Source organism: Prinia subflava, chromosome 14 (genome assembly GCF_021018805.1).
Source record: "Prinia subflava isolate CZ2003 ecotype Zambia chromosome 14, Cam_Psub_1.2, whole genome shotgun sequence".
Lineage (NCBI taxonomy): Eukaryota > Metazoa > Chordata > Aves > Passeriformes > Cisticolidae > Prinia > Prinia subflava.
This window is the reverse complement of record NC_086260.1, coordinates 5886327-5911710: the sequence shown is the minus strand read 5'-3', so window position 1 is coordinate 5911710 and position 25384 is coordinate 5886327. Positions and strand designations below refer to the sequence as shown.

Here is a 25384-nt window from a genome sequence, read left to right as displayed (position 1 = left end):
ATGGCCATGGAAACACTCACGAGGTGCTCAGCAGCTTTTGAAGAAGATCAACAAATTCATTTTACTCCCTTATTTGTTATTAATTCCCAAGGGAATCCTGAAAAACCCATGTACACAGCACAGCTTTCTCTGGAAAACTTTCTAGCAAAGATCAGATGCTAGAAAGGCCTTTATGAGTAAGTCCAAGAGTTTGCTCACAAAATTCCTAGAGGAAAAAAAACAAGCAAACCACAGCACCACTCCAAGGGACTGCCTCTGGGAAGAGAGATGGAAATAAAGTGGGGCAAGGGGCAGAAGTTCCTTGCATTGTCTGAAGTTTGGTGGTCATGGTGTAACCAGCCAGACAATTCCCATGAGAAAAGTCTACAAAGAAACAGAGGCTGGCCAACCCTATATTTAAAAATTTCCTCAAGTATGGTTGCTACATTTAGTCTAGACAATACATGAACACAACAGCGATTTGTAAAATTAAAACTGATGGGGACATCCCTGTGTGATGCTGTTTAAATCATCAAGTTTCCAGTGGGAAGGTATTCAAACACTTTTTGGTAACTGTTGTCTTCTCTTCACGCTAACAACCACAGATTCAAGATCTCCCATTCTTTGATCATTTTTTTAAATTCCTAACTGTCTGCACTTCCTAAACCCATAAGTAAATGCTGCCTTTTGATGAGCCCATCTGGATGAAACAGCAACATCTTTTGCTGATGAGTGATGTATTTTGTCAATACAAGGGCATGAAAAGAATGGACCAAAGCAATTTCTGGGCCTTCAGCTAAGTAATTTCAGATGACAAGCATTAATATGGTGAACTTCACCCTCTTCTGTTTAATTAAGTTTATCAAAATCACCATCGTTTTGTACATCTTGAAGAACTGGTACAACTCTGGATGTTTCTGGTATGAAAGGTCAAGGTACCAGAAATTAAAAATTGTTTATATTAAATTACATCTGTGGGTCCAAACTCTGCTTCCATGGTTTTTCTATACTTCATTTTCGACACTTACAACTCAGCTTAATTTTTAGCCATTATCATATTGCTACAAAGTATTAACGTTCCCATTAACCACAAGTAAATACATTTAACCAGTTCAAAATATTGAATCCTAGACAGAACTCACTTCAGCCCTGCCAGTCTGGCAGAGTCACTCAGTCTCAGCAACAAAAGGTTTCAATCAGATAGCCAAAACTTTTGTCCATCAGATTTAGATTTGTCCTGAAATGCAAGACAGACTTTCCTCCTTCCCCCCTTTGCAGAGCCAAAAAGCACAGAAACCAAGAAAATTAAAACCTGCTGCATCAGTCTGCAACATGCTACAAAATGTAATAAAAAGCCAAATGTCTCTCTGCCCTCCCCCCTCATCTAGTTGAATTATTATTTCAAACAGTCATGTAAGTTGCAACTCTGCCTACATCTCCAAAAACTAAACAATTATGCCACAATAGGGGTATTTTGTTCACTCAGAAAAAAAGATCATCTAATGAAAAACTATGTTGGTGGTTGAATCCGTTTCCTTTAGGAGGAGCTGGCTGTAATCTCAGTGGGACTTGTGGTTTCAGCTATTCATACTGTTCATAGCAGTTTCTGTTTTTTCTCAAAGCAACGTAACCCAGCAACACAGAGAAAAGCTGTGATTAACTTCTGAGATACAAGATGTCACGGCAGTGCACGCTGCCTCTTCACCAGGAGAATCATAAATCTCTGTTGCTCTGCTTTGCACAGGCATCTCACATCTCAGGCACAGTGATAACCAGAGTTAGCAATCACTGAAATTTTCTCTTTGACCCAAGAACAACTTGACTGTGGACTCGTGACTCTCAGATCAGAGATAATCCTTCAGAGCTGCAAGAAACTGCATCTCTGGGCCTGATCAATACCTTCAGTTCCTTGCCAACAACAGGAGAGCTTCAAAATTAACAAGCATTATATTAGCTGACTTTACCTAAGGAATAGCTATTATCCACACCCACACACGACATTTCCTTTTATTTGTATGCAAATGTCCATATGTGGTGGAATGAAATTGGAAGGGGACATCTGGGCATTAAAATCTTACATAAATTGTATACTTTTTAAAAAAATGCACTAAAATGCTTGTGTCAATCTCAACAAATAAATTTACAGAAACCCAAAACAACACAACCAACCAAGCAAGCAATTAAAAAAAGCTAAGGGGAATAATCAGAATGATGTTAAGGAAAAAAAATAAAATCTTTCCTTTATGTCTTGTAGGAAACACCAAGGCTTGCCCTGATCTCTGAAGTACAACAGCTACACAGTAAGGCATCCAGGCTCTGTTATTCAAGATACAGAATAATATTATTAATTAATTGGCTTAAAAAAAATTAAGAGCCATCTGGCTGTCCCACCAAGACAGAGATCTTGGGAGAAACTCAGCTGGCAGTGGCCAGCACACCTCTGCTGTCCAAATCTTTGGGACAAGCAGCCTTCCCCTGCCCCAGCACTTCCCTAAGCACACTGAGCAGTCCCTGAGCAGGCTGATGCAGTCCCTTCTGTGTGCTCTGGGAGATGTTATTTCTTGTTTTTAATGACAGGTTCTGTTATCTCCTGTGTGTATTAAAACTGGCCTTTCAGCTCTTCCATTAATACCAGATCCCGAAGTCAGAGGTGAACTCTAAGTGACTCTGACACTTTCAGATTAGGGCATCTCTGACACAGCCTCTTTTCATGTCTCGGAGCTGCAGCCAGAGAGGAAAAAACTGCCCAGAGCTCAGGATTTCCAAACTGCTCTCCAGCAGCAGTTATTTATTACTGCTCTGCCCTACAATGTCACCCAGGTGCTGCAAAAGAAAGGAGGACGCCATTCCCTGCTATCAAGAGTTACAAAATATTTTGAGAAAAAAACTGGCAAAGGATAAGCAGATGAGGACAAGATGAAAGCAAAGCAATCCTAGGGCTGAAAGCATGACTTTTATGTTTCGGAAAGCTTTTTTGTTTTGCAAAGTTGACCAGGTGGTTTAAAAGAAAAAAAAAATCCAATCAGAAGACAAGAACAAACTGAATAAATTTATCAGAGCCAAAGCAGCATTGAAGAAAATTCACTCCTGCCATGAACCAAGTGCTCTGCTTGCCTGTTGCACATGAACAAAAAAATCTGAACTCCAACCAGGCATGCCCAAAACCACACAGGAATGGGCTGCCTTTATTCCCCTGTGCTCCTCTCTGGGAAGAAATCCTTCAGGAGCCAGATATCAGCTCCTAATGACTAGTTTTGTTACTCGCAGGTCCCACAATGAAACAGGGGGTGGCTGAGGTTACCACGCTGTTATAATAATCAAATTTAAGGGGATTATAATCATTATAAGCTAATCAGGGTAGAATTATATATTTTTAATTAGCAGCTGCTGTGTGGTTAAGGCAGTTGAATCCCCAGCTGTTTGCTGCTAAGTGCAACCACCAGAATCTTACTTGAAGTGCAAAATACATACTTCTACATGGAAAATATATTAAGGAAATTAAAAATTGCCCTTAAAAATTCCATACACTGTAAAGCTTCATTATCATCCTTTTTGCTTTCAGCATTGGAAAGAGGGCTTTTTTTAAAGCCTATGTATTTAATCTTATATTGAACATAGGCCAAATACAAAAATATACAATACATTGTGTATATTGTTACTTCAAACCACATAGTAGTTACTTGTAAATCCTCCAGCATTTGGTATAAATACATAGTGTTTGTCTACTCATTTTAAGTCTAGAAAAGGACATATTTATGGGGAGCCCTAAGAGGTATTCACTGCATGAATAATGGAGACTGAATAAAAGTTGTCATTTGGCTTTTCATGTAACAACAGACTTTAATCCAAGTAAAGAAACAGATCTCCTCAGTTTCTGTAACCACCCCTGCACACACTGTTGCATTTTTACATTATTTTTCAGCTACATTTTAACTGAGAACCTTATTTCTATGTTATCACAGAGAGACTTCAACAGGCACCGCTCCCCAGAGATGTTGCTTTGTTTAAAAATAAAGCAAACCCAACAGCCAGTTCAACTGAAAACAAAATGGTTTTGTTAAAGCTGCTCAGGTATAAAGAGGCTGATCAGAGCCTGCAGATGCCTGGCAGAAGTCTACAACAAAAACCCCAAAAGCCCTTCTTCAGGCTCCCCATGACAGACCAGCCTCCTCCTCCACAACCCAACAGATTTGTGACATTTTGGCCAAACCCAAGACACAGCAGAAATAAAAAAATCCCATGTACACAGCACAGCTTTCTCTGGAAAACTTTCTAGTAAATATCAGATGCTAGAAAGACATTTATGAGTAAGTCCAGGAGTTTGCTCACAAAATTCCTAGAGAAAAAAAAACCAAAAAACAAACCACCACAGCCACCACTGTGGCACCTGAGCACAGCCAGGCCCCTCATTCCAGAATCAGACTCCTCAGTAATTATCTGAGGATATGCCTAAAGGTGCTGGAGAGGGATAAGCAGCTGCCTTCGAGCCCCCAGCCCTCGCAAAGGGCTCTGGCCAGGCTGGCTGGGTGATGAGAGCTCTCCAAGCCCAGGCAGCCCAGCTCTGGGTGCTCTGATTTTGGGTCCTGCACTGTCAGTGCTGCTCTGCCTGCCACAGGCTCTCCCTGCCAAAATAACAGTGACACTTCCCCACCTCCACAGGGAGCATTGTGTCTGTTCCATCACCTCTGTCACACCAGGTACGGATTCTACTGCTGGAGAAGATAGATTACCTTAGATTCATACCTTGGATAAAACTGTTTGCTGTGAAATGGATGAAATGCAGCCAAGACTGCACACCAGCTCTCCACAGAAACTGCTGTTTCTAAGAGTTTTCAAGCTCTAGGCACTCCTGAGTAATATCCTCTATCACGTCTGAGGGCTTTGACTAAGGGGTCAGCAAATGAAGACTGAGAAAACCCAACAACCATTACTTGTCTTGAACACCCTTCTGTTGACTCAGACTGACACAGTCAGCCAAGGCAAAAAAGGGCCTCGTTTTTTTGAAAAGGAGGCATTTCTTGAAATGCCAAGAGCTCTTGAGTAAATCATCTGGTCTTGCAGATGGGTGCTGCTGGCAGGTCTCCTCCAAGGCATCCAAAACCTTGTGAGGGTTACAGACAGCATTAGACCAAGGTTATTGGTGATGGAAGCTGTACAGGACTTAAAATCTTGTCTTTTTACTCTAAAACACAACTAAACACTCTAAAACAGTGCAAGGGCAAAATATATTTGAGGGAGAAAGAGGCCTAAAAGGAAAGCTGTTACACCCAAAATATTAGCATCACAAACACGGCACTTTCAAGTCATAAGGACAGAGTCACTGAAGACGTGGCCTCTGACAAGAGGTGCACAAGGAAATCAAAGACTTTCACAGAACTGTGGCACTGAGCTGTGCCCAGGCAGGCAAATAATAGACTAAATTAATTGCCTGTAGCATGACACTGCTGGAAAATCCTGGAGGTTTTGACTGCTTTGCAGCATCGTCCTTTCAACTCCACCCCATGCTGGGGCTTTAATCTGCAGGGCTGTACTGGCACTATCAGCAGAGTTAGAGGCGAGACTAAAAATAAACGAGGGACAAGAAAAATGCAAAGCTCCTCCTCCCCACAAGGTCTGGAGGGAATTTCCTGATTCAGTCAGACTGCTGGATCCCTTGTTTACTTGTTACTAAGTATGAATTTTCACAGCAGTGTGTGTGGTTTTCACTGAAGTTTCCAAGTTAAAATCAACAGGGCAATAATGTCGTAAGGAAACTAAACATCACTGACCCTCTTGAGGAGCAGGATCCTTGCTGCTTCCCTGCCCATGCTGCATGTGGGATTTCCAAGGAAAATACTGCATTTCTAGGTCAAATATGAAAGTACTGGGGGCAGAGAGTCCCTTGGATGTGATCCGTCCCTCAGATCTGTTTACCCCCAGATAAAGAAGCTGTCGCGCAACATTCAGAAGAGCTGAAGGGTTTATCCCTCTGCAAAGCACCTCTCCAAAGGTCCTCTTGAGTGCCAACAGGCATCTGGGGAAGGAGAGGTCAGCCCTTCTCCCTGTGGCACCCACGGAGGACAGAGCCATGGAGCAGCAGACACAAGTGATTTCAGAGCTACACAAGAAGCTGGCACCCAGATTTGTTTGTGCAGAGCTAAAAATTAAGTTTGACTTTAAAATAGCGCAGCCACCAGTCACAGCTCAGAGGGTCACATTCTTCTCCCATCTCTGCCTCCTCCTCTCTTTGCCCAGCAGCTTTCCCAGCCTGGCCTGCAAGCATGGCAGGATTTCCTCACCAGGGTGCCAGGCAAAACTCTGTGCCTGGGGAGCTGCAGGAACAGCTTATGAAGGGATGCTCAGCACTTTCTACAGCACTGGACACTTCTTTTCCAAGACCAACACTGCTGCCAAGACCATTCCTGTCTGCAGCAGCCTGGCACACCAGATACTATGGTATTTCATGAAGATTTTAGGAGGTTCACAGTGCTCAGAGGATCACCTTCCCACTTCACTCTCATGGAGCTCTCCTTCTTCACCCCCCCTACCTCAGGAGCACACAGCAGAGGAAAATATAAGATTTCAAGCTTTGCAAACCTCCAGCCTAAACCAACATCCTGTAAAACTACGAGTTAAAGGCAGGAACACTTCACTTCCAAACCACAAAGGCTGTAATGAGTGTGGTTTAATTGGCTGGTACAAGAGCTGCACAGCCAGAATCAGCAGCTGGCAATGAAATCAGCCCTTCTGCACAGCAGATTGCTAAACTTTTGCCCTTGTCTGCAACGTGGTGTGTCACAGAAGTAATCCAGTACCCATAAAAAGAATTTAAAAAGTATCTAAGAAAAAATAAAGTGTTAGCCCAGAACTGGCAACAGACTAAGTTTTTTCCCCAAAAAAAGTTTCTAGTTGTAGACTCTGTAGGGATATGTGCATATATATAACATCCTTCATGAAGAAACCTCATATTTCAGGTGTCACATAAAATCTGGCCCTTTAGAGATGCTGATTTTTAAGAGGTTCAGTACATATTTAAAAATCTCATTATTAGAATTAGAAATCAGATCCTTTGAAAAATCCGTCCCAAGTGACACAAGTCTCTATCAAGTGATGATGACACATTTCCTTGCTTCATTTATTTAATACATCACTCAGCTATTCACACATGTGCAACTTCTCCCTTAGAGGTTTACAAAGCACACAGCAAGTTAGTTTGCATCTAACTTCAGAATAGCCAGATCAGTAATGAACAGGGTTTTACAGCAAAGCCTTCCCTTCATCTGGGGCAAAAAGCTTTCAATCTTATAAAGCCAATGTAGTAAACTTTCGAGCCAAAGTATTTCTGTGAGGTAGCTGGGGCTCATTGCTATCCTATCCCCTTGATGGAGTTAATGGAAGTTTTATAGTTTACACCTTACTCAAACCTTGTTCTCAAACAGAGAAATGCACATTAGGCAGGGTAAAAAAATACATAAAAAGTAGTAACACAACCCCAAACCCACATCAACAAGAACTTGAAGTGATTTGTGCATACATATTTAAATTCAAAAAGCAAGGCTAACCTAAATAAAAGGAGTACATAACAGAGGAGCAACACAGATTCATCCTGCAAGCAGCTGAGGAATCGCTGTTATCAGCCTCCTCCTGCTGTGAGTGCTCACACAGACAGCTTCTGTCCTGGCCAAGGCAAGGCTGAGGCCAGAAGCTGGCACTGCCTTTAGGAGTGAAGCACTCAAGATGAAATGCAGAGCAGGATTTCAACTCCTCAGCTGGTTCAGCTGCAGCCCACAGGCGTACAGTCCAAGCCTTTCTGCTTCTACCTGCACAACTTTATTTTAAATTGGGTCTTGTCCCCAGGGCTCCATATTAAAGGAGTTGCTCATACAACGAATCAAGAGTCAGAAGCTTTGGACGTGTCAGGACAAATCCCACCAAATGTAAATTGGTGTAATGTACAGATTTATGCTGGCTTACACGGCACTAGAAAGGGAAAGGCAGTAATTCAAACTGCTGCCCTGGCTCCCGACAACAGTGATGATAAGCACTGCTTTTCTAAGGCTGAAAGAAGGTTCTGGGAAAGGAAGATAAATCACAGTGTGTCATCTCTGAAAGGGGAGCAATGCAGGAGCTAAGCCCCAGTGGCCTCACAAACACCCATCTCTCCCCAGTAAAACAGGCTTTGGTGCCATTCAGTACGAAAGTTTTGCAACAGTTTTCACTCTAGTTAAAATTGCATGAGGGTTCATTAATTTTAATGCTGTGTGATTTGCCATGCCCATACCAAGGAATGCACCAAAGCCTGGAAGTGTTTGCCTGCTGGCACAGGGATGAGCCCTGCTCCAGGAGTGGGCTGCAGCAGCTCACTGCCTTTGGTGCCTCCAGACCTGACCCTGCCAGCCTCCAGCAGCTGCCCAGGACCACGTCCCCAGCCAGGCACCCACCATTCCATCCTCTGAGAGCCACCCCCTGTCAGGGACAGGGGACAAAGTGGGACAGGCAGCCTGCCCAACACCCAGAGCAGAGCCTGTCCTCCCTCTTGGTTTATGCACCCACAGAATGTGGGTCTGTATTCTCTAAAAATCAAACACTCCCCTCAAAGGGAAAAACTCACTGGTATGTCAATTATGACAAACACTGCTGATCAGGAAACTCAACCTGTGAGCTCAACTTGCATTTTACAGGCACTTACTGCTATATTTTGGTGCATTCTCTTGACCTGAGATATTAAATCAAGCACACTGAGCTGATTTTTTTCCAGGTAATGAAGGGCTTTATCAGCACACCTCTGGTGGAATATTAACTCCAGTGTTTCGCCAGGAAGAGGCTGAATTTAATCTGGATTGCAATTGGAGAGAGGGAAAGAAAAAAGGTCAGAGCAAACATGGCATCAATCTTAAAGAAACGGGTTAATTATTAACCATGGGTATGAAACTGTGGAAACACAGCAGCAGCCCAGTCTGGCTGCTGGACAAGCAGAAAGCAATCCAGACTGGTTGGAAGAGGAAAGGATTAAAGCTCTCACACTGTTACATAACTAAAGAAGCTGGTTCTGAAACAGGTATCTGTATCTGCAGGGTATTTGGGGTGCAGTGGCTTTATTAGCCAGAGACACCACAAGCATCAAGGCAGTCTTAATGCCCATTAAAAAAATATTTTGTGCCTGGTATCAGGGAGCTCTGCAGGGTTCAGAAATGGATCAGACATTTCTTCACATGACAAGAGGAGCCGAAGGCAGCATCTGATAGTCCACAAAAGGCAGCAAACTCTATAAACAAGGTACAAAAAGCCTCCAGCTTCCAGGAATAAACTGCCCTCTGCCTACAAGAGACCAGGACACTTCACCAGGAACGGGTTATTCGTCCCAGCAGGTGCCTGTTTCTAAAGCTGTCTTCTAAAACAGATTATATCAGCCAGTATTTGCATCAGGAAAGCAACGGAGAGGACAGCTCACCTGAGTCTGCTGTGACACATCCTACACCAAACCAAACAGCATCGAGCAACACTGTAATTTCCAAAACCACTCACAAAAAGAAAAACAAAAGCAGAACCCAGAAAATTTGTAACTGTTACCTTTTTAACCACCACTATGAAGGAAAAAACGACAGTGTAGCAAAATCTTAAATACCAAATAAAGGAATGGCTACAAAAAGAAAGTTAAAATACCCCATCAGCCCAAACCTGCCAATCTGAAGGAATCATAACAGATAAAAGAAAGTATTGGAGGAAAAAGTGGGTAAAAATAGAAATGCCAGGCTATGACATGCCTGGGAGTTATAGAAAAAGCATCTGGATTGTCCTCAGATCCCCTCCTGACTGCTGTCTAACTCGGTAATCATCCCTCCTGAGCAACAGGGCTGTCTCAGGCACAGCAATGGGGCAATGCCCACTTCTTGTCTGATGCCATTTGGGGCACAGCACCTTCCCAGTCACACAGGAACACTCTGTGCCCGTGGCTGCACAGCCCTGGGTGCAGCCCAGAGCCTGCCCTCCAGCCAGGACACCAGAGGACACACAGACACACAGACACGACCTGCAGCTCCTGGCCCTGGGGAAGGACCGACCTCCATCCACGGGAGCTGCATCAGAGCCACCAGAAAACAACTCTGCAAATTAATGCACTGGGGCAGCTCACTCCAGGCAAAAGGAAGGGCACAGAAAGCCTCATCTCAGCCTGTCAAAGCCCCAGATATATGATTTCCACTTTATCTCTGGAGCCTGCCATTTATTGAGCATTGCTAAGGAGACCCACTTCTCTTCTGCACCCTCTCTCCTTTCACAAGCCCCAGTGCAAGGCCTGGCAATGCATCCTCATGGGATACACTCCACACAGAGTGCTGCTCTGTGCAGGGCCCCCTGAGCACAGTGACAACTTGAAATATTTCTTATAAAAGAAAAAAAGAGAGAAAAAACCTTTTCAACTGAGCAATTTTTTGTTTTTACAGCAGTTACAGCCAACTGCCTGGCTCAGTATCTGGTACCTGTCACATATGTCCTCTGCTACAGTGACAGCTACAGAGAAGTGGTTGAAAATGTTTAAGCCAAAGATGCTTTGTCATTTTGTGAAGCATTAACACCGCTCAACACTGTTAAAGGATGTTACAACAGCTTGGCTGTGGATCCAGACTCTCCAGCTTAAATTATGGATAATGCTCTGAACACCACTTCTAAAAAGCACAGATTTTGGAGTATCTCTCCTCTGCTCACTCTGTGGTCCCCAAAGTCTGAACCAGGCAGATATTTGAGTTTTCACAGCTGAGCTAAGGCAGGAAAAAACCCCATTCCATGGAAAACTGAGGAAAACAAACCCAAGCAGCTGCATGTGAAAATTACATGAAGTCCAAAGCCACTGAGTGTGAGCCTTAGGACAGAGAAACAGTCAGGCAAGTGCACAAATGCCTTCCACGTGTTCTGAGTGGAAAGAAACTGAATTTTTTAAAGTCTAACATGGAAAGCGCTTTAAGCAATTTGTCATTTTCAATAGAGGTTCTGCAGTAAAAGAGAGATTTCGACAAGTTAAACAACTTCCTACCGGAACGGCTGCGTGCAATGTTTGAACTGCCTCTCACAGACTCCCAAGAAAAGGAGCATCTCTAATTTTGCCATTCAGGAAGACTTTGAAATGCCACTATTGTTCGATTTGACCAGTGCAGAGGAAATGCATTTACCATTTTGTCATTTTTTTAAACTTGATTCCAAGGCAGCTATGTGATCCAGTGCTAAGAAATGCAAATATTGCATCTTTACCTGTGAGAGGAGGAAGCTTCAGCCACATTTCCTGTAAGTGTTACAACTTAAAGCTCACCTGGGTATAACAAGGCATCAGTGTGCAATACCACCTGAAGGAGAACTGAGAGTACCTTTTAGCTAAACCTGAGCTAGAAACAGTGTTTTTATGGCAGAAAATCCTCTCAACATGATCCACTACAATGGATCATAATGCTGATATCTCTTTTACTCCAGGGCCTCTGAGGAGAAATAAGTACACAATAAATATTCACCACTGTTTCTGCCACCAGTTCCGACAGTATCAGCATTCATCAGTGCTGCTGTGTCCCAGTACTTAAAAGGTCTGTCCTTTAGAGGCCTTGATGAAGTTTTGTTTATCAGCTGATGATGCTAATGGGAAGCCTTCCCTCAGCCAGAGCTCAGGGAGGAGCAGGTTGTGTTTGACAAAGCCCACAGGCTGCTGGAAGATGCTTGAGGTTTACAAAAATGGAGTAGCCAGAGCAGAACAGCATGAAAAGTCAGCTATTATTTGTAAAATCTACCCCCATCTGCAACTAATACAGGAGAAGAGGAACACCAGTTTTAATTAAGTCTGTAAGCCGCTAAAAAAGTCCCTAACTTTCTGAAGAAAAGTTTTGAGCCTTCCTGTTGAGCACACACCCAGGGCCTGGAGGGCAGGAGGTGCTGCAGGCAGCAGAAACCCTCTTTTGTCAGAAATCCACCAATGAATTACTGCATCCAGCACATCCTGAGCCAGGCTCCAGCCAGGCAGCTGATGGAACCTTCCCTGCCAGCTCAAGTGCACCGTGGAAAAATCCTTGTGCTGCCTGCCAGGGGCCAGATCCCATCCAGGCAGCGACCGCTGCCGCAGCGCTGCAGCGAGGGAGAGGAGAATACAGCAAATAAAATAAAATCTAAATGTGAGCAGCCAGCTTGGGAGCCAGGCTTCTCCTCAGCATCCTCAGGGGGAGAGCAGGCAGACCCACCACAGCAAAATGCAGTGCCAGCTTGGTCTGGGCACTCAGGGCAGCTCAAAGCACCACAGTCCCCAGCAGGACACAAATGAGCGGGCTGGGTTACACAGCAGCTACACGAAATCAATTGGAAATAGGTTTGGGTTAATCCCCTGCAGCCTTTTAATGTTGGGATTGTGACAACTTGCCCGGCTTTTTAGGCAAACAGCAATTTCCACACCGGTTTAGGCAAGCCTCAGTGCTGATTATAGCATCTTTTACAGGCAAGATACAAAAAGCCCTGTGCAATGTGTTACGTTAGCACATGCTTAAATTTAAGCACTCTCATTTTTACTTGGGCTTTTCTCATGTGTAACAATTTCAGCACATCCAAATTTGCCAGTCTGCAATACGACCAAGATATCCTATCCCAGCTCAGAATTATGTAAAAAAACCCTCTTTGTATTTAGCTCCTGGAAAAACTGATACGTGGGTATTTCTAGCATCAACTAATACAACTGGAAAATTGGCAACAAAAACCAAAAATAAATGGAAAAGTCGCCTTGGCTAGTCCCTAAGCCATCTCTTTTGCAGATAAAAATGTCAGTCTTTGAGATGTTTTATAAGCACAAATTTGAAACAAAACAACACAAACAAACAAAACCTACCACAAAACAAACAAAAACCCTCCAAATTAAACCAAACCACTATAGGGCATTTTATGGAAAAACTGCTGTGGCAAAGCTCGATCTGAGCAGGACAACCTGGCAATGCAACAGGGGAGCTGCTCCAGGCAATTCACCCTTTTCCCCTGTTTTAATGAGGATCTGGGAAACAGCAGAGCCCCACAGCACAGCAAGAGAGAGCCGAGATTTGTGGGTCCATGCCCTCATCACAAACATCCCAACTGAGCCACACACTTTGTGCCTGACTCTCTCCCCTCCACTCATCACCTGAGCTGTTCCCAGCACTCACTTTCTCCTGCAAACACCGAGGCAGGGACAATTCTCTCAGGTCCATGCACTGCCTGGCACAAGAGGGCCCCAAACTTATCACACTTGACAGCCTGACATCATGCACCCAGGTATCCATCCCATTTCCCATCCTCATAAAGGAATGACCTTGTGTTAAAGTGTAACTGCCACCTGCCCCTGGAATGAGGGAGCTAAATGCCATTTTATGGCCTTGAACATGCCAGGGACCTCTGTGCAGGATGAAACTGGGCAGCTTTCCGAGATAAAGTTTATAGGTGTACTCTGGATTTCCCTCCTGCACACTGGAAATGACTCACAGGGACCAGACAAAGGTCCAGATAGCAGCTGCTCCCAGGGTTTGTCAGGAAAAGGAAATCTGGACCTTCTTCAGCAGCTGCATCACATAACCTGAAAGCCATTGAGGTCTCGTGAGCAAACCATCCTTCAAAATCAACACCTTCCTGCAGATGATTTACAGGACAAGTCTCACCGAAACAGTTTCACCACTGGAACACCACAACAGTGATTTTCCATGTTTTTACAGGATCAGAGGCTGCCTCTGCACCTCGTGATGAGATAATGGGCATGGGAACTGTTCTCAGCAATGGTGGTGGGTTTATACTCTTCCTTTTCAGCTTCCAAATTGCTGTGTGTGCCAACAGCAAATTTTAGCACTCAGATTTTTAGCACCACAAATGGTGGAATCCATGGCAGTGGCTGTTTAGCAACCTGAGCTGCAGAAATCATGGCATTAGTTTCCATTAAAAAGGAAACATTAAGAGTGAAGAAAAGGACATTCTGGAACTTTTCACTGAAGCAGCATTTGATAATTTAATACGGCTGCTGTAGCAAAAAAGTTAAATATACATATATTCCTATATACATACACCAGTCACACATTCTCAGAGTCTCACCCAAAAATTCTAACTGTATTGATGGGTGACAATATTTTCACAAGCTCCTCCTCTTGGACTGGGTGCAGGCTGTGTGTAGATCTAAATATTTCCCCAATATCTGACCTCACTGAGCAGCCAACCCTTGGAGCAGCACAGCCCTGATCTCCTCAGTGCCCATCTGGATTTTGCCCAGAGCAGCTCCACGCCTGCCACAGAAAGCCAGAGACAGTGGGGGTTTAATGGCCTCACTCCACCTGTAGCAAACAAAGCTTCCTGAAACATGAGGGATTTAGAGCTTAGTCCAGACAAAAATAGCTCCACGTGAAATTGGGGGGAACAATCTCAGCATGCCCACATCTCTTCATTAAAAAAAATAAATAAAAGGAAAGCTATGGTACATGTATAAAAGCATTTGGCAGCTCAGATCTCCACTTGGAACCAGCTTGATTAATAAAAGCAGATGGTAGGTGACAGGGAGGACTCCACAGTGCACACAGACTATACAAAAGTTAACAAAACACTGTATACCATTGCTAAGCAAGTTTGGTATTTGCACATCAAACAAATACACAGCGTTTGCTGGGGTACCAGCAGAAGACAATCTAACAACAACAAAGCAAGCCATCCCCTCCCAATAAGTAAACAAGTTACTGATTTTATTCAGAAACAACAGATTCTGTGATCCTCAGAGTCCCTGCCGAGCAGCCAGCAGAACCTCTGGACTTGCTCATGCAGTCAGGCTGTTGCTGCTCCTCTAAACCACCACCAGAGCACATTGAGAAGATATTTTATATTAGTCACTTCATTGTTTAAGGAAAAATGCATACCAGGGGAAAGAGAACGACATGATTCCTCCTTTTGCATCATACTAATCTGGGAAGAGAACAAAGCCTGGGCTGGACCAGTGGCTGCCAAAGCCCCACCAGGTGTCCTGTTCAGTGCTTTCCCCCAGGCAGCAGCACTGCAAGAGGAGACCCAGCTGGAGACAGCAGGCTCCCCAAATTCAGCCAAACTGCAGAGTTCTCATCCATCCCCCAGCTCACTGGGATCAGCTCCCCCAGGGCTCTGCCACACGTCCCCCACTGTCCCTGTGCCACACAGGGGAGCCACACACTGTCCTGGGGCAGCAGAGTTATTGCAGGCACCACATCCCTGCAGAATATTCAGCAGCAAAGCTGCACCACCGAGTCACAGAACGGTTTTGGTTGGAAGGGATCTTGGAGATCATTCAGTTCTGACACCCCCTGCCATGGCAGGGACACCTTCCTCTGCTCCAGACCTCATCCAGCCCCACCTCGGGCACTGCCAGGGATCCAGGGGCAGCCAAAGCTTCTCTGGGCACCCTGTGCCAGGGCCTGCCCACCCTCATCCATTCAGCAAAGTTCTCTGTATCTAACCTAACCCTGCCCTTTCCCAACTTGAAGTCATCCCCCTTATCTTATCACTACACACCTTTGTAAGAAGTCCCTCTCCAGCTCTCTTGTAAGGGCCAGAACAAAAGGGTGGGCTGGGAAGAGCCATGCTCCTGGCTGGTCCTGCAGAAAACACTCGGCCTGTTTTTAGAGAGCCTCAGGATGAACAACTCCACTACTGAGCAGGGAAACTCTTCCCCAGCCCAAAGCTTTTGGCATCATTTCTGTATCTCCTGCTACTCTCTCCACCCCTCCTCCAGCCATCGCTGGCTTCCCACAAGGCTCCAGTGAATTGCTCCAAGCCCCAGGAATCTCCATCTGTACCCCAGCCTTTGAAATTGCTAATTGGGAGCTCTAGCTGGGCCTTTGGGAAAGCAGGAGGAGGGGCACGTTCCTTGCTATTTTGAAGAAAAGTCGTTTTGCAGTTATTCTGCAGCCCAGGTCCTCACCTGTCCAGTTCAGCCAGTTTGGGAAGTGACTTTCCTCTCTTATTCATCCAAAAAACTCTGAGACATCTGTGTCTGTCATCAGTTTGGTCTAACACCCACTTAGTGCAGGATCTGTACCACTGGAATAAGAGGTTGAACATCAAACTTGGGGTTTTTTTTTAAAGTACACAATATCTGCCCAGCTTTGTTTGTGTTGAGGGAGTGGCTGGATTTTAGGCAGCTTCTTTTTCAAAGGCTTTTTTGTTAATAACTAAATGAGAAACCCAGAGTTGAGGTTTTCCTCCTAAAAAACAAGCTAGAGATTAAGGATACGAAGAAAGAAGTCAGTCTCTTCCCACTCTAATTGTACTGAGACACTGACTTGAGGGCTCCAAAATTACAGATGTGTAATCCAAGACAATGAACTCTTTACTGAAGGATTAGCAAACCATGCAAAACCGATTCCTTATTCAAATGCCTTGCAATTGTAAGGGCATCTGTTCCACTTTGCAAGTCATCCCAAAGGCTTTGTTTGTTTTGATTTCCTGTTCCTTTATGAAGACAGGGCACTTTGCATTATTTTCACACCGTGTAGTAAGCATTATTGTTTAGTCTAATAAGGGACAGTTAATGAAATTCAATAAATATTTTTTAAAACCTTATTTTTCTTTTAAGTTAAGATACAAGCCCTCACAACCATAAAAAATGAATCTGTTTTTAGCCAAAAGCCAAGTGCGTGAAAATGTAACCCAAAACATCAGGACCTGAAGAAAAAACTGGTTTGTTTCTCCAAGGTCTACTAGGGGCAGTTAAATAAAACATCTGCAGGTTTAAATAATATTACTAACACAAAACAGTTCAGCACAAATGATGCCAGAGTCAGAGCTGGGGAAAGAAACAGAAAGCATGATGCCATCATTCCAGCTCGGAGCAGTGGAATAGTTCTGGAAACCATTTAAAATGTCACAAGAGGAAGGACGGATGGAGTGTGTGACCTTTGGAAACTGAAGGGTGGATCTCAAGAAAATGATCCCATTTACCCTGAGCCATACTGCTCCTGCAGGGCCAAGAGATATGCTGGCCCACCTATTTGGTTCAGAAGGAAAAGCAAAAAATTACAATTAAGGGGAGAAAAAAACCCCAAATCTCCCAATCTGCCAACATACCAGCCCAATGCAAAAGCTGCAAACCTCTCTGGAAGCAGGCAGCCTCTTCCCCAGCTCTCTCTCAGATCAGCAGATAAAGTCTGGATGATTGCCTAGGCTTACTTTGTTTCCCAACACCAGATCCTTGCAGGAAGCCCCAAACTGAAGCCCTCAAAGGCTCTGATCCTGTGGATCTCTCTGTGCTGCCAGCTCTGAGCCCAACCTGTCAAACCACTGCAACACGAGGCAGGGCAAACTGCACGAGAGCAAAACCACAGACTGAGAAAACAAAACGTCAAGTGCCCTGAGAGACAGAGAGAATGATGCTAGCGGTGGAAAGGATGTTTCTGCAGCAGCAGGTCTTGCAGGCTCAGCAGCACTGTCACTCAGCACTCAGAAGCTGCTGCTGTTTCCCCTGCCCTGCAGGAGATGCCTCCGGTGACAGGGCAAGGGAGCGGGGAAGATCTTCACAGATCACGGGCGATGACCCAGCCCTGCGCCCTTGGTGCAAAAAGGTCGCTTCATACTCGGCTTCTAAAAGGCAAAAATAAAATCTTTTCTGCAGCTGAGCTAGAGAAAAACCCTGGAGAAATACGGACTAGGAGGATCTGCATTTTGCCGCTCCAGGAATTGGGATGTGGAGCTGGAAGGAGCTCAGACAGGATGCATCAATCTGAGTACCAGCCCTCTATGTACCACTGAGTGCTCACAGCAAGGATCCCTACCTTCAGCTCACATTTTGCCTCAAATTCTTCAGAGTCCTTCTATAAATTCACAGCACTTGTTCTTACAGAACCACTATTCCGTGCTTTTCACCAAGAAATTTAAGTCACTTGCAGCACACAAAGATCAAAACCAAATGCCTTGATTTACAAGTTCCAGTCAAAGTCAGAAGAAGTGTGAAAAAAAAAAAAACCCAAACACCTGAAATAACTAGAAGGCATAGCTTGTGTCTGGAGCTAAGTAAAGGAATGCCAATAAAAAACTTGGCCAATTATTTTTAAAAACCTCAGGAGAGGTCCCAAAGATCCTGCCCTTGCCCACAGCCCAGACCCTGCTAATGCGATAGAAAAAGCCCTTGAGGCAGCACCATCTTCTCAGCTTCCACATTACTTCAAACTGAGCCCTGCTGAAATCTAATGAGAGAGGGCTCAAATCATCGGTTCTGCACAGCCACAAAAGTGCTGCTCTGAATATCTTTACACCTTAATGCAGCTGCCCTGGGGCAAATGTTTCCCTGTGCACGCATACACTGCCAAAGGAGCAAGTGTGTTTCTCAGGCATCAGATCAAGAGATACAGGAACAGCCAGAAGAGATGCATGAATGATCACAGCCTGAGCTGAACCAGAAGGAAATGACAATCCCAAACCCAGGAATGCAAGGAGCTGCTTGGCATTCAAACCTGTTAAAAAAAAAGTACTTACATTTCTAACATGGAAGATGAATCTTAAATCTCATGACAGCAGGTCAATAATTCACTCATGCAGGAGTTGTAACTCGGTCTTAAAAACACGGAACAGCATGCAGGATGGTGTTAACATCCTATTTTGCAATGGTGTTGAATGACTGCTCATAATTAGACCATAATTGTGATTTAATTGCTCTGTGATCTGACTGGCCATAAAGAGGGAGCCAGGAGTCCCATCTCAACGGGTGGAAAGATGAACTTTATTGTGCAAAGCATAACCCCCTTTCATGCCATTAGAACTATCACATTAATTCCTGGATATTTTTATAAGAGGCACGATGTGGCTCTTGGGCTCTCTTGTCCCTCTCTGGGGTGTCACTCCGTGGCTCAGGAGAGGATGGATGACTGCTTTGCCACAAGCAGGATCAACTTCCAAATCCTGGCAAGTTCGACACTGTAAATTCAGGCACAGGAAAGATAAGGCAGTGTTTTAATACAAGGCATACACATTTCATGACTACTAAGTGCAGCACTTCTTTAAAGAAAGAAGACTACTGATTTGTAGCAGGATATCCTCCAAGTGAGAGAAAAAGAGATTCTGCCTTTTTTAATTTTACATTTCATTCACGACTACTCCAATAGTCAGAGCTGAAAACAGGCCTTATAAATCTAAAATACAAGAACATCTCCCAGCTTTTCAGATGGCAAGATTTCTTTCTCTCCACTTGAAACCCACCTGAGTCCAAAAAGAATTTGGGTCAGGTGGAAAAATGACTGAGAGAATTCACCATGCAAGCGACTGGCACTGAGCGAGCAGAGAATGAACAAAACACTTTGTGGAGCTCACGTGTGACACTGCAGAGGTAAACTGGGAACAGCAAGAGCTCACTGTCTAAACAGCCTCTCCCCTTGCTGGCCCAGAACATCAATCCCAAGCTCTGCTCCACACAGGCAGCAGCACTCACTGCTGGGCTCCTGCAGTGCCAGGCACGGGCACTCAGCGTGGGATGTTCAGCATCAGCACTCACAGAGTGACACTGCTTCCCTGGGCTTGCTAAACCACCAAACATGAAGGCATTTACAGATAGATCAACTTTCCCTTCTTTCTTTCTTTTTTTTTAATGTTTTACAAAACATCCCAAAATAACAAACAGAAATCATCTCACGAGCTCTCTCAGGAAAATAAAAGGCAAAGATTCAAATACCAGCTCAGGCAAACTTTTTGAAAGAAGCTGGTTTTGTTCACATTAATATATGTAACTGAGGTTAACATCTCATGTATAGCAGATGCCAGGCTGACATTGAAGCACTGAGTCACTGCACTGTATTTCAGAATTTATCTTCGGGTCAAGTTAATGTTTGAAAAGAAACAAATGCAGCTGATAGCACTGGGTAAACAGTGACTGTTTCTGCTCGGGATCACGTCTTCTCCTGTCTGCCCTGTAAAGGACTTAAAAAAAACCCCACAAGGACCCTCAACTCCTCCCTACCGTGGGATCATCCCAGCTGCAAAGTCCTATCAAAATTATTAATTGCATAAACTGTTCTCAGCACCTCCTGGTTTCAAAGTGATTGGTCATTAGGAGCTTGGGATTCTGAGACTTTTTTATGGAAGCAAAGCGTTGAAAGGAGAACTAAAAAAAAAAATTTAAAAACAATTTTACAAGTATATTAACTTTGATTATTTCCCATACCAAGCATCTGGCTTGGTGTGGTTTGGCACAGGTCATCAAACCAAGGAGCAAAAAAACCTGGAAATCTCTCTGAATGTGCCCATCTCTCACTGAGGGAGAATGAAAACCCAGATACCCTGCCTCAAACAAAACATGGTCCATTTTTTATACATACAGTCTGAATTCTTCTCTTTTAGAGGATGGCACAACAAACTTCTATGGTGCTGGACTCTGTTAACCAAGATCCATGAGAAGAAATGGTGTGCCAATTTTATAACTGATCTATCCAATGCAATCAATTATCAATTCATCAAAGTGAGCTATTTTAACAAATGTGAAATGTATTCAAGGAAGCTACAATATTCACAGTACAGCTGGGAAATCACTATGTTAAGGCAATGCCAGCTTTACACTAGAATATGTGACCACTGCTCCTATAATTCAATCTATTAATTCCATACTCTCTGACCAAGTAATAATAAAAATGCGTTTATTAACTCCACATAAGTTAATTGCCAATTTCATCAGAACTTGGGCACAGATGCAAGATGGAAACAGTCAGTCATAGAAGCATTACATGTTAACTGAGGTTTTTTCACACATTTGACAGTTCTGAAAGTTACTAAGATACATGGCAGTAAGATTCTTCCTCTCTCTCCCCCAAAAGAGGCAACTATAATGGTACAGTTTTATTCTCAAATGTAAGAGCAAAAAAGGGTGCACAAGGGGAAAAAGAAAGGGAAAGCTCCATTAAAATTCTTTAGTCTTCTTCACTCCTCCTCCCAGGGTACGCAAAGGACCAAGAAATCCCATATGACCAGTATCAAATACTAGTAATCCCATTAAGAGATTTCATAGAGGTTCCTCCTTTTTCGAACTTACTTTTCGAATTTACCACTCACAAAGCAAGAAAAAAATATTGCATGTGAACCTGTAAGTCTAAAAACTCTGGTTTAATGATAAAGCCCATGCACAGCCTATTCCACCTACATTTCACATCCTAGTCTCTTCTCTTTCACCAAGTGCAAGGTCAGAACCGTTATTTTCTCTGCTCATGCTTGCGGATGACTGACTTATGGTAAATTTCCTGTTTTTCCAGCCTTGTAAATGTAACACAAAACAGACAGGCAATAAAATGTATACATTTCCAGGCTGATATTGCCCCAGCACTTCAGCACCAATCAGTTAGGGACTATGAACTGGGAGGAGGAGGAGGAAAATCATAGTTTTTCATCATAGGAAAAAACATGTTTACAATCTTATCTGCACACTCCTTTGCTGTCTCCTCTAGTGCCACACACTTCCTGTTGAATGACAGTTGCCCATCCCATAATCAGATTTTTAATCAACACAGAAATAATGCATTTTAATTAAAATACTCTCTTTTTTATGCTTATGAATCTGATACATGAGGGAGATTGCTGCTTTGCACAGACCAGCGTGTAGATGCCAGCCTATCATTGACAGGCACAGGGAACTGCTTTCCAGTCCACAAAAATATTTAGTGATTTAAAAACCAAATATTTATTTCTGTTCCACATTGTTGGCTAATAAAGCAAATTTTTTAAATATGGAGAAAGAAAAAAAAAGGAAATTACCACCAAGGGCTTGGTTCTCAGCTCTAGATGGGAATAGTCCAAGGTTTAAGTGCCTGCCCTGACTTACAGATGGGTTTTGAACCCTTTTCTCCCACTTTCCAGATACACCCAACCAACACGCTAAAACTCAGCTCTCTGCCCATTCAATTGACCATATCCTGGAGCTGTGACACATTTACCACCAAGTTCTGTCACTTGCAGTTTATTCCTGGGACATGTTTTATTTCTACTGACTCATGTTTCCAAAACAACAAGAAGTTTGATCACAAACTGTTCGGTTGGGAAGGGTTTTATACACACCTTCCTTCTTCCACCAACACCGAACACATTGCAACACCACAGGCTGGTATTTTAATACTTCTGCTAAAACAATCAGTACGTAAAACAAACTGCCTGATTTCCTCATACTTTTCTTCATGCTTTTCTCCCCCTCCCACTTGGGCAGAGAAACCAGCAGGATAAGCTTCCCTCACCACTTCCCAGCGGAGTGAACGCAGCGGGGAAAACAGGCATTTGTTAAAGGAAAACTGGGTTTTTTGGGAGTTTGACAGTGTTTGCTGGAATATTGCTGCTGAGTCCTGACGGGACTAGCAAGTTGCTGTGCTTTAGTGGATCAGCTCCTGGAGAGGGAGTGCCCAGGGCTCAGCTCCTCTCCCACCATCGCTGTGATCTGCTCTGGCTCCGGAGGTTTGGAGGATGCCTGTGAAACAAGCACCTGCAGCCCTTCATCTCAGCTCATCAGTGAGCCCAGGGGCAAGATTTCGGGTGACAGTCCTGCCAGCTGGCCAGAAATTCTGTCTGCAGCTACCAGCTGGGCTGAACGAAGCACAGGGAAAAAAACCCTCACACCACAAGCCAGAGCGAAACCCCCACCTTTAGGAGGCACACGTCTGGATGACAAATAAACTTTCCTCTAAGGAAGCTCTTGGGCAACACGAAGAAAACTTCCCTTCCTTCCTGCACTCGGGGCTGGCCTCGGGGTGCTCCTGCACTCTCCTGCTGTCCAGCTGCAGTCCTGCTCCCCCTGCCCGTCCAGCCAGCCTCGGTGGCTGCGGCAGCACCAACACTCCTTTGGCACAAAACTGAAGTCCTGCCCTGGAAATCACAAGCCCATTAGCCAGCCTGTAGCTAACCTGTTGAGCGACTGTTGAGTGTACACGGATGTGAAGTGGCATCGTTTTAATCCAGCACGGGAGGACTCTTACTATCCTCTTCCTCAGCCAAACTGGAGAGCTACCTGTCTGCTCCTTCACCTGTGCGCTGCAGGGCTGCAGCACGGATATGCCCTCACCTAGGGCAAACCAGGGGGAAAAGACGTAAATCTGAGCAGCCTTTCAGCCAGGGGGAAGATGCAGGAGGGTCCAAGCTTTTTCTTCCCACGCTGAAGCCGGCAAACACACGCTGCACTTTCAGAACAAGACTCCGCTAATCACTCAGCAGCTCCAAAGGATGCTCAGCTGCTGGAGGAGGCGATCCCTGCCCCATTCCCCCAGCAGTGAAGCTCCCTCAGCCTCTGCAGGGGTCAGCCGGACACCGAGCTCCCCCGGACACGCGCGGGTTCCCCGCAGGGAGCGCTGGCGGCTCCGCGGTGCCTTCGGGAAAGTCTCACGCAATTTCTCGCTGCGCTCAGCGCGGGGCAGGGAGCGCGGCGCGGCCGCAGCCGGCTCCGGGCGAGGAGCTGCCTGCGCATCCGTGCCCTCGCAGAAGGTGCGCACACGCGTGGCTGCACCGGCACCCGCGTCCGCGCCTCCGCCGGGCCCTGCGCTGCCCCGAGGGGCTGATGCTCGCCACCCCCGGCACCGCACTCGCCCGCGGCCGCCCAGCCCCGCAGTCCCCGCGGGAAGCGCGGAGCGGGTCCCCCCCGTCCCGCCGCGCCGCTCCGCGTCCCCCTCGCACCTTGTCGGACGGCTTTCACCACGACGGGGTCCTTGCAGCTCCGGATCACTTCCAGCACGTCGTAGCGCGGCAGCCCCGACACGCGGACCCCCTGCACCTCCAGCAGCAGCTCGCCCTCGCTCAGCGCCGCCTCGCCGTCCCCCTCGGCCGCGCCCGCGTACGGGAACTCGCCGTGCTCCGCGCCGCCGAGCAGGGCGAAGCCCAGCTGCCCGCCGGGCCCGCGGCTCAGCGCGCACTGCCGCACCCGGCTGGACCAGTGGTTCTTCTTCTGCACGACCCGCGACATGGCGCTGCGCGTCCCCGCGCGTCCCTCCGCGCCCGCGGAGCGCGCTCGGCAGGTGCGCAGGGGGCGCGGACCCGCCGCCCGCTCAGGCCATCACCGCCCGCACGGCTCCGCGCCCGCGGAGGGCGCGCACCGCCTCGCGCCCGCCCCTTCTCCCTTCTTATTAAAAGAGAGGGAAAAAAATTAAAATAATTTAAAAGCGCCGAAAAAGCAAATCCGGGAGCCGCGCGGTGTGTCCGCCGCTGTTCCGCGGGCGCTGCGCGGGGCGCGGAGCCCTGCAGGCGGTACAAAGCGCCGCTTGTTTTGTTCCAGTTCGGTCCGTCCCGCTCCGCCGCGCTCCGCGCCGCCGGCGCAGGCGCCCTGGCACGGCCCGCCCCGGCACGGCCCGGCCCGCCCCGGCACGGCCCGGCCCCCGCCCGCTCCCCGCCCCCGGCACGGCCCGGCCGGCGCGGCCCCACGTGCGGCCCCGGCCCGCCCCGCTCCCCGGACAACTTTCCCGAAGGGACGGGGCAGTGCCGGCGCTCCCCGGGCCGTGCCGAGGGTGAACCCCCCGGCAGGAATCATCTTTCTCCGGGCGCTCTGCCCCGCGCCCCGGAGATGCTCGTGTTCCAGGGGATGGCAGATCGCTTCTTTCCCGGGAGGATTTCTAGGGTTTTCCCAGCTGCAAACCTCTGCGATCGCTTCTTACTTGCGCTTTCCGGGTGGTTGTTGCAGGAGAGGACGCAAACTACAAGTCCTGAGGAAAAACTTGCACAAGCCCGTCGTTGAAATGGTAACAAAGCGCTTGCACAAGGCTGAGTGAAAGTCGTGCTCCTGCTCTTAGTTCTGCACTCCACTTTTTGACTGAGTGCTCGAATCTGAGGCATTAATAATGTTCTCACATTGTCCTGTCCTCATGTAATTGCTTAGAAGCTGGACAGACTAATAGCAAGGTCTGGCTGCTGGGGAAAGGGACAGGCATCCATTTGTTTGTCCTTGGCCACAACTCTTCAAAGTTACCCAGAACTGGTGCAAAACTCAAAAGGAGAAAAGTAAGAGTGCCCGTACCAGCTGTCCCTTCCAGGTCATGCTCCATGCCTCCAAACCTGAGAGCCAGGCCTCGTTTTGAGCAGTCTTATGCATGACCAAACCCCTTCCAGCAAGGAATTCGGTTGTCAAATGCCTGCGTGCCCTATTTTGCTGCTAATCGGGACTGAGGAGTGACACAGGGAAACAAAGAGTCTGCTCTGGCTCCCTGTGCTGCCTGATGCTGCTCAGACACTACAGCCTGCAGACTTTCCCTGCTTCCTCACATCTTCCTGGCTGAGCGTGTCATGCAGTGATCTGCGATGCGGGAGATGCGGCAGGCTCGGCAAGCAGCGGTACTTGGGGGAAAAGCTCAGCCTAACACGGTCTGATGCTGGCCCAGCTGATCAGCCAGGCTTAGCTCACAGACCTACGAGAGGCAGCAGGCTCGGCAAGCAGCGGTACTTGGGGGAAAAGCTCAGCCTAACATGGCCTGATGCTGGCCCAGCTGATCAGCCAGGCTTAGCT

At 46.2% G+C, this 25384-nt stretch overlaps 1 protein-coding gene across 25 annotated transcripts in view; it reads right to left on the bottom strand.

Moving 5' to 3' along the window:
• The window catches only part of MAGI1 (membrane associated guanylate kinase, WW and PDZ domain containing 1), a 335623-nt gene extending 311409 nt beyond the window's left edge, over positions 1 to 24214 (bottom strand). For 8 of the 25 annotated variants that reach the window (XM_063411645.1, XM_063411646.1, XM_063411647.1 and 5 more), the window contains exon 1: positions 23569 to 24204. In XM_063411645.1, coding sequence (XP_063267715.1) covers positions 23569 to 23854 — 286 coding nt within the window. In that variant the 5' untranslated portion in view covers positions 23855 to 24204. Of the gene's footprint in view, positions 1 to 23568 lie in introns of all 25 variants that reach the window. The other 17 variants (XM_063411642.1, XM_063411644.1, XM_063411643.1 and 14 more) reach the window with 5 other exon arrangements.
• Positions 24215 to 25384: the final 1170 nt, after the last annotated feature.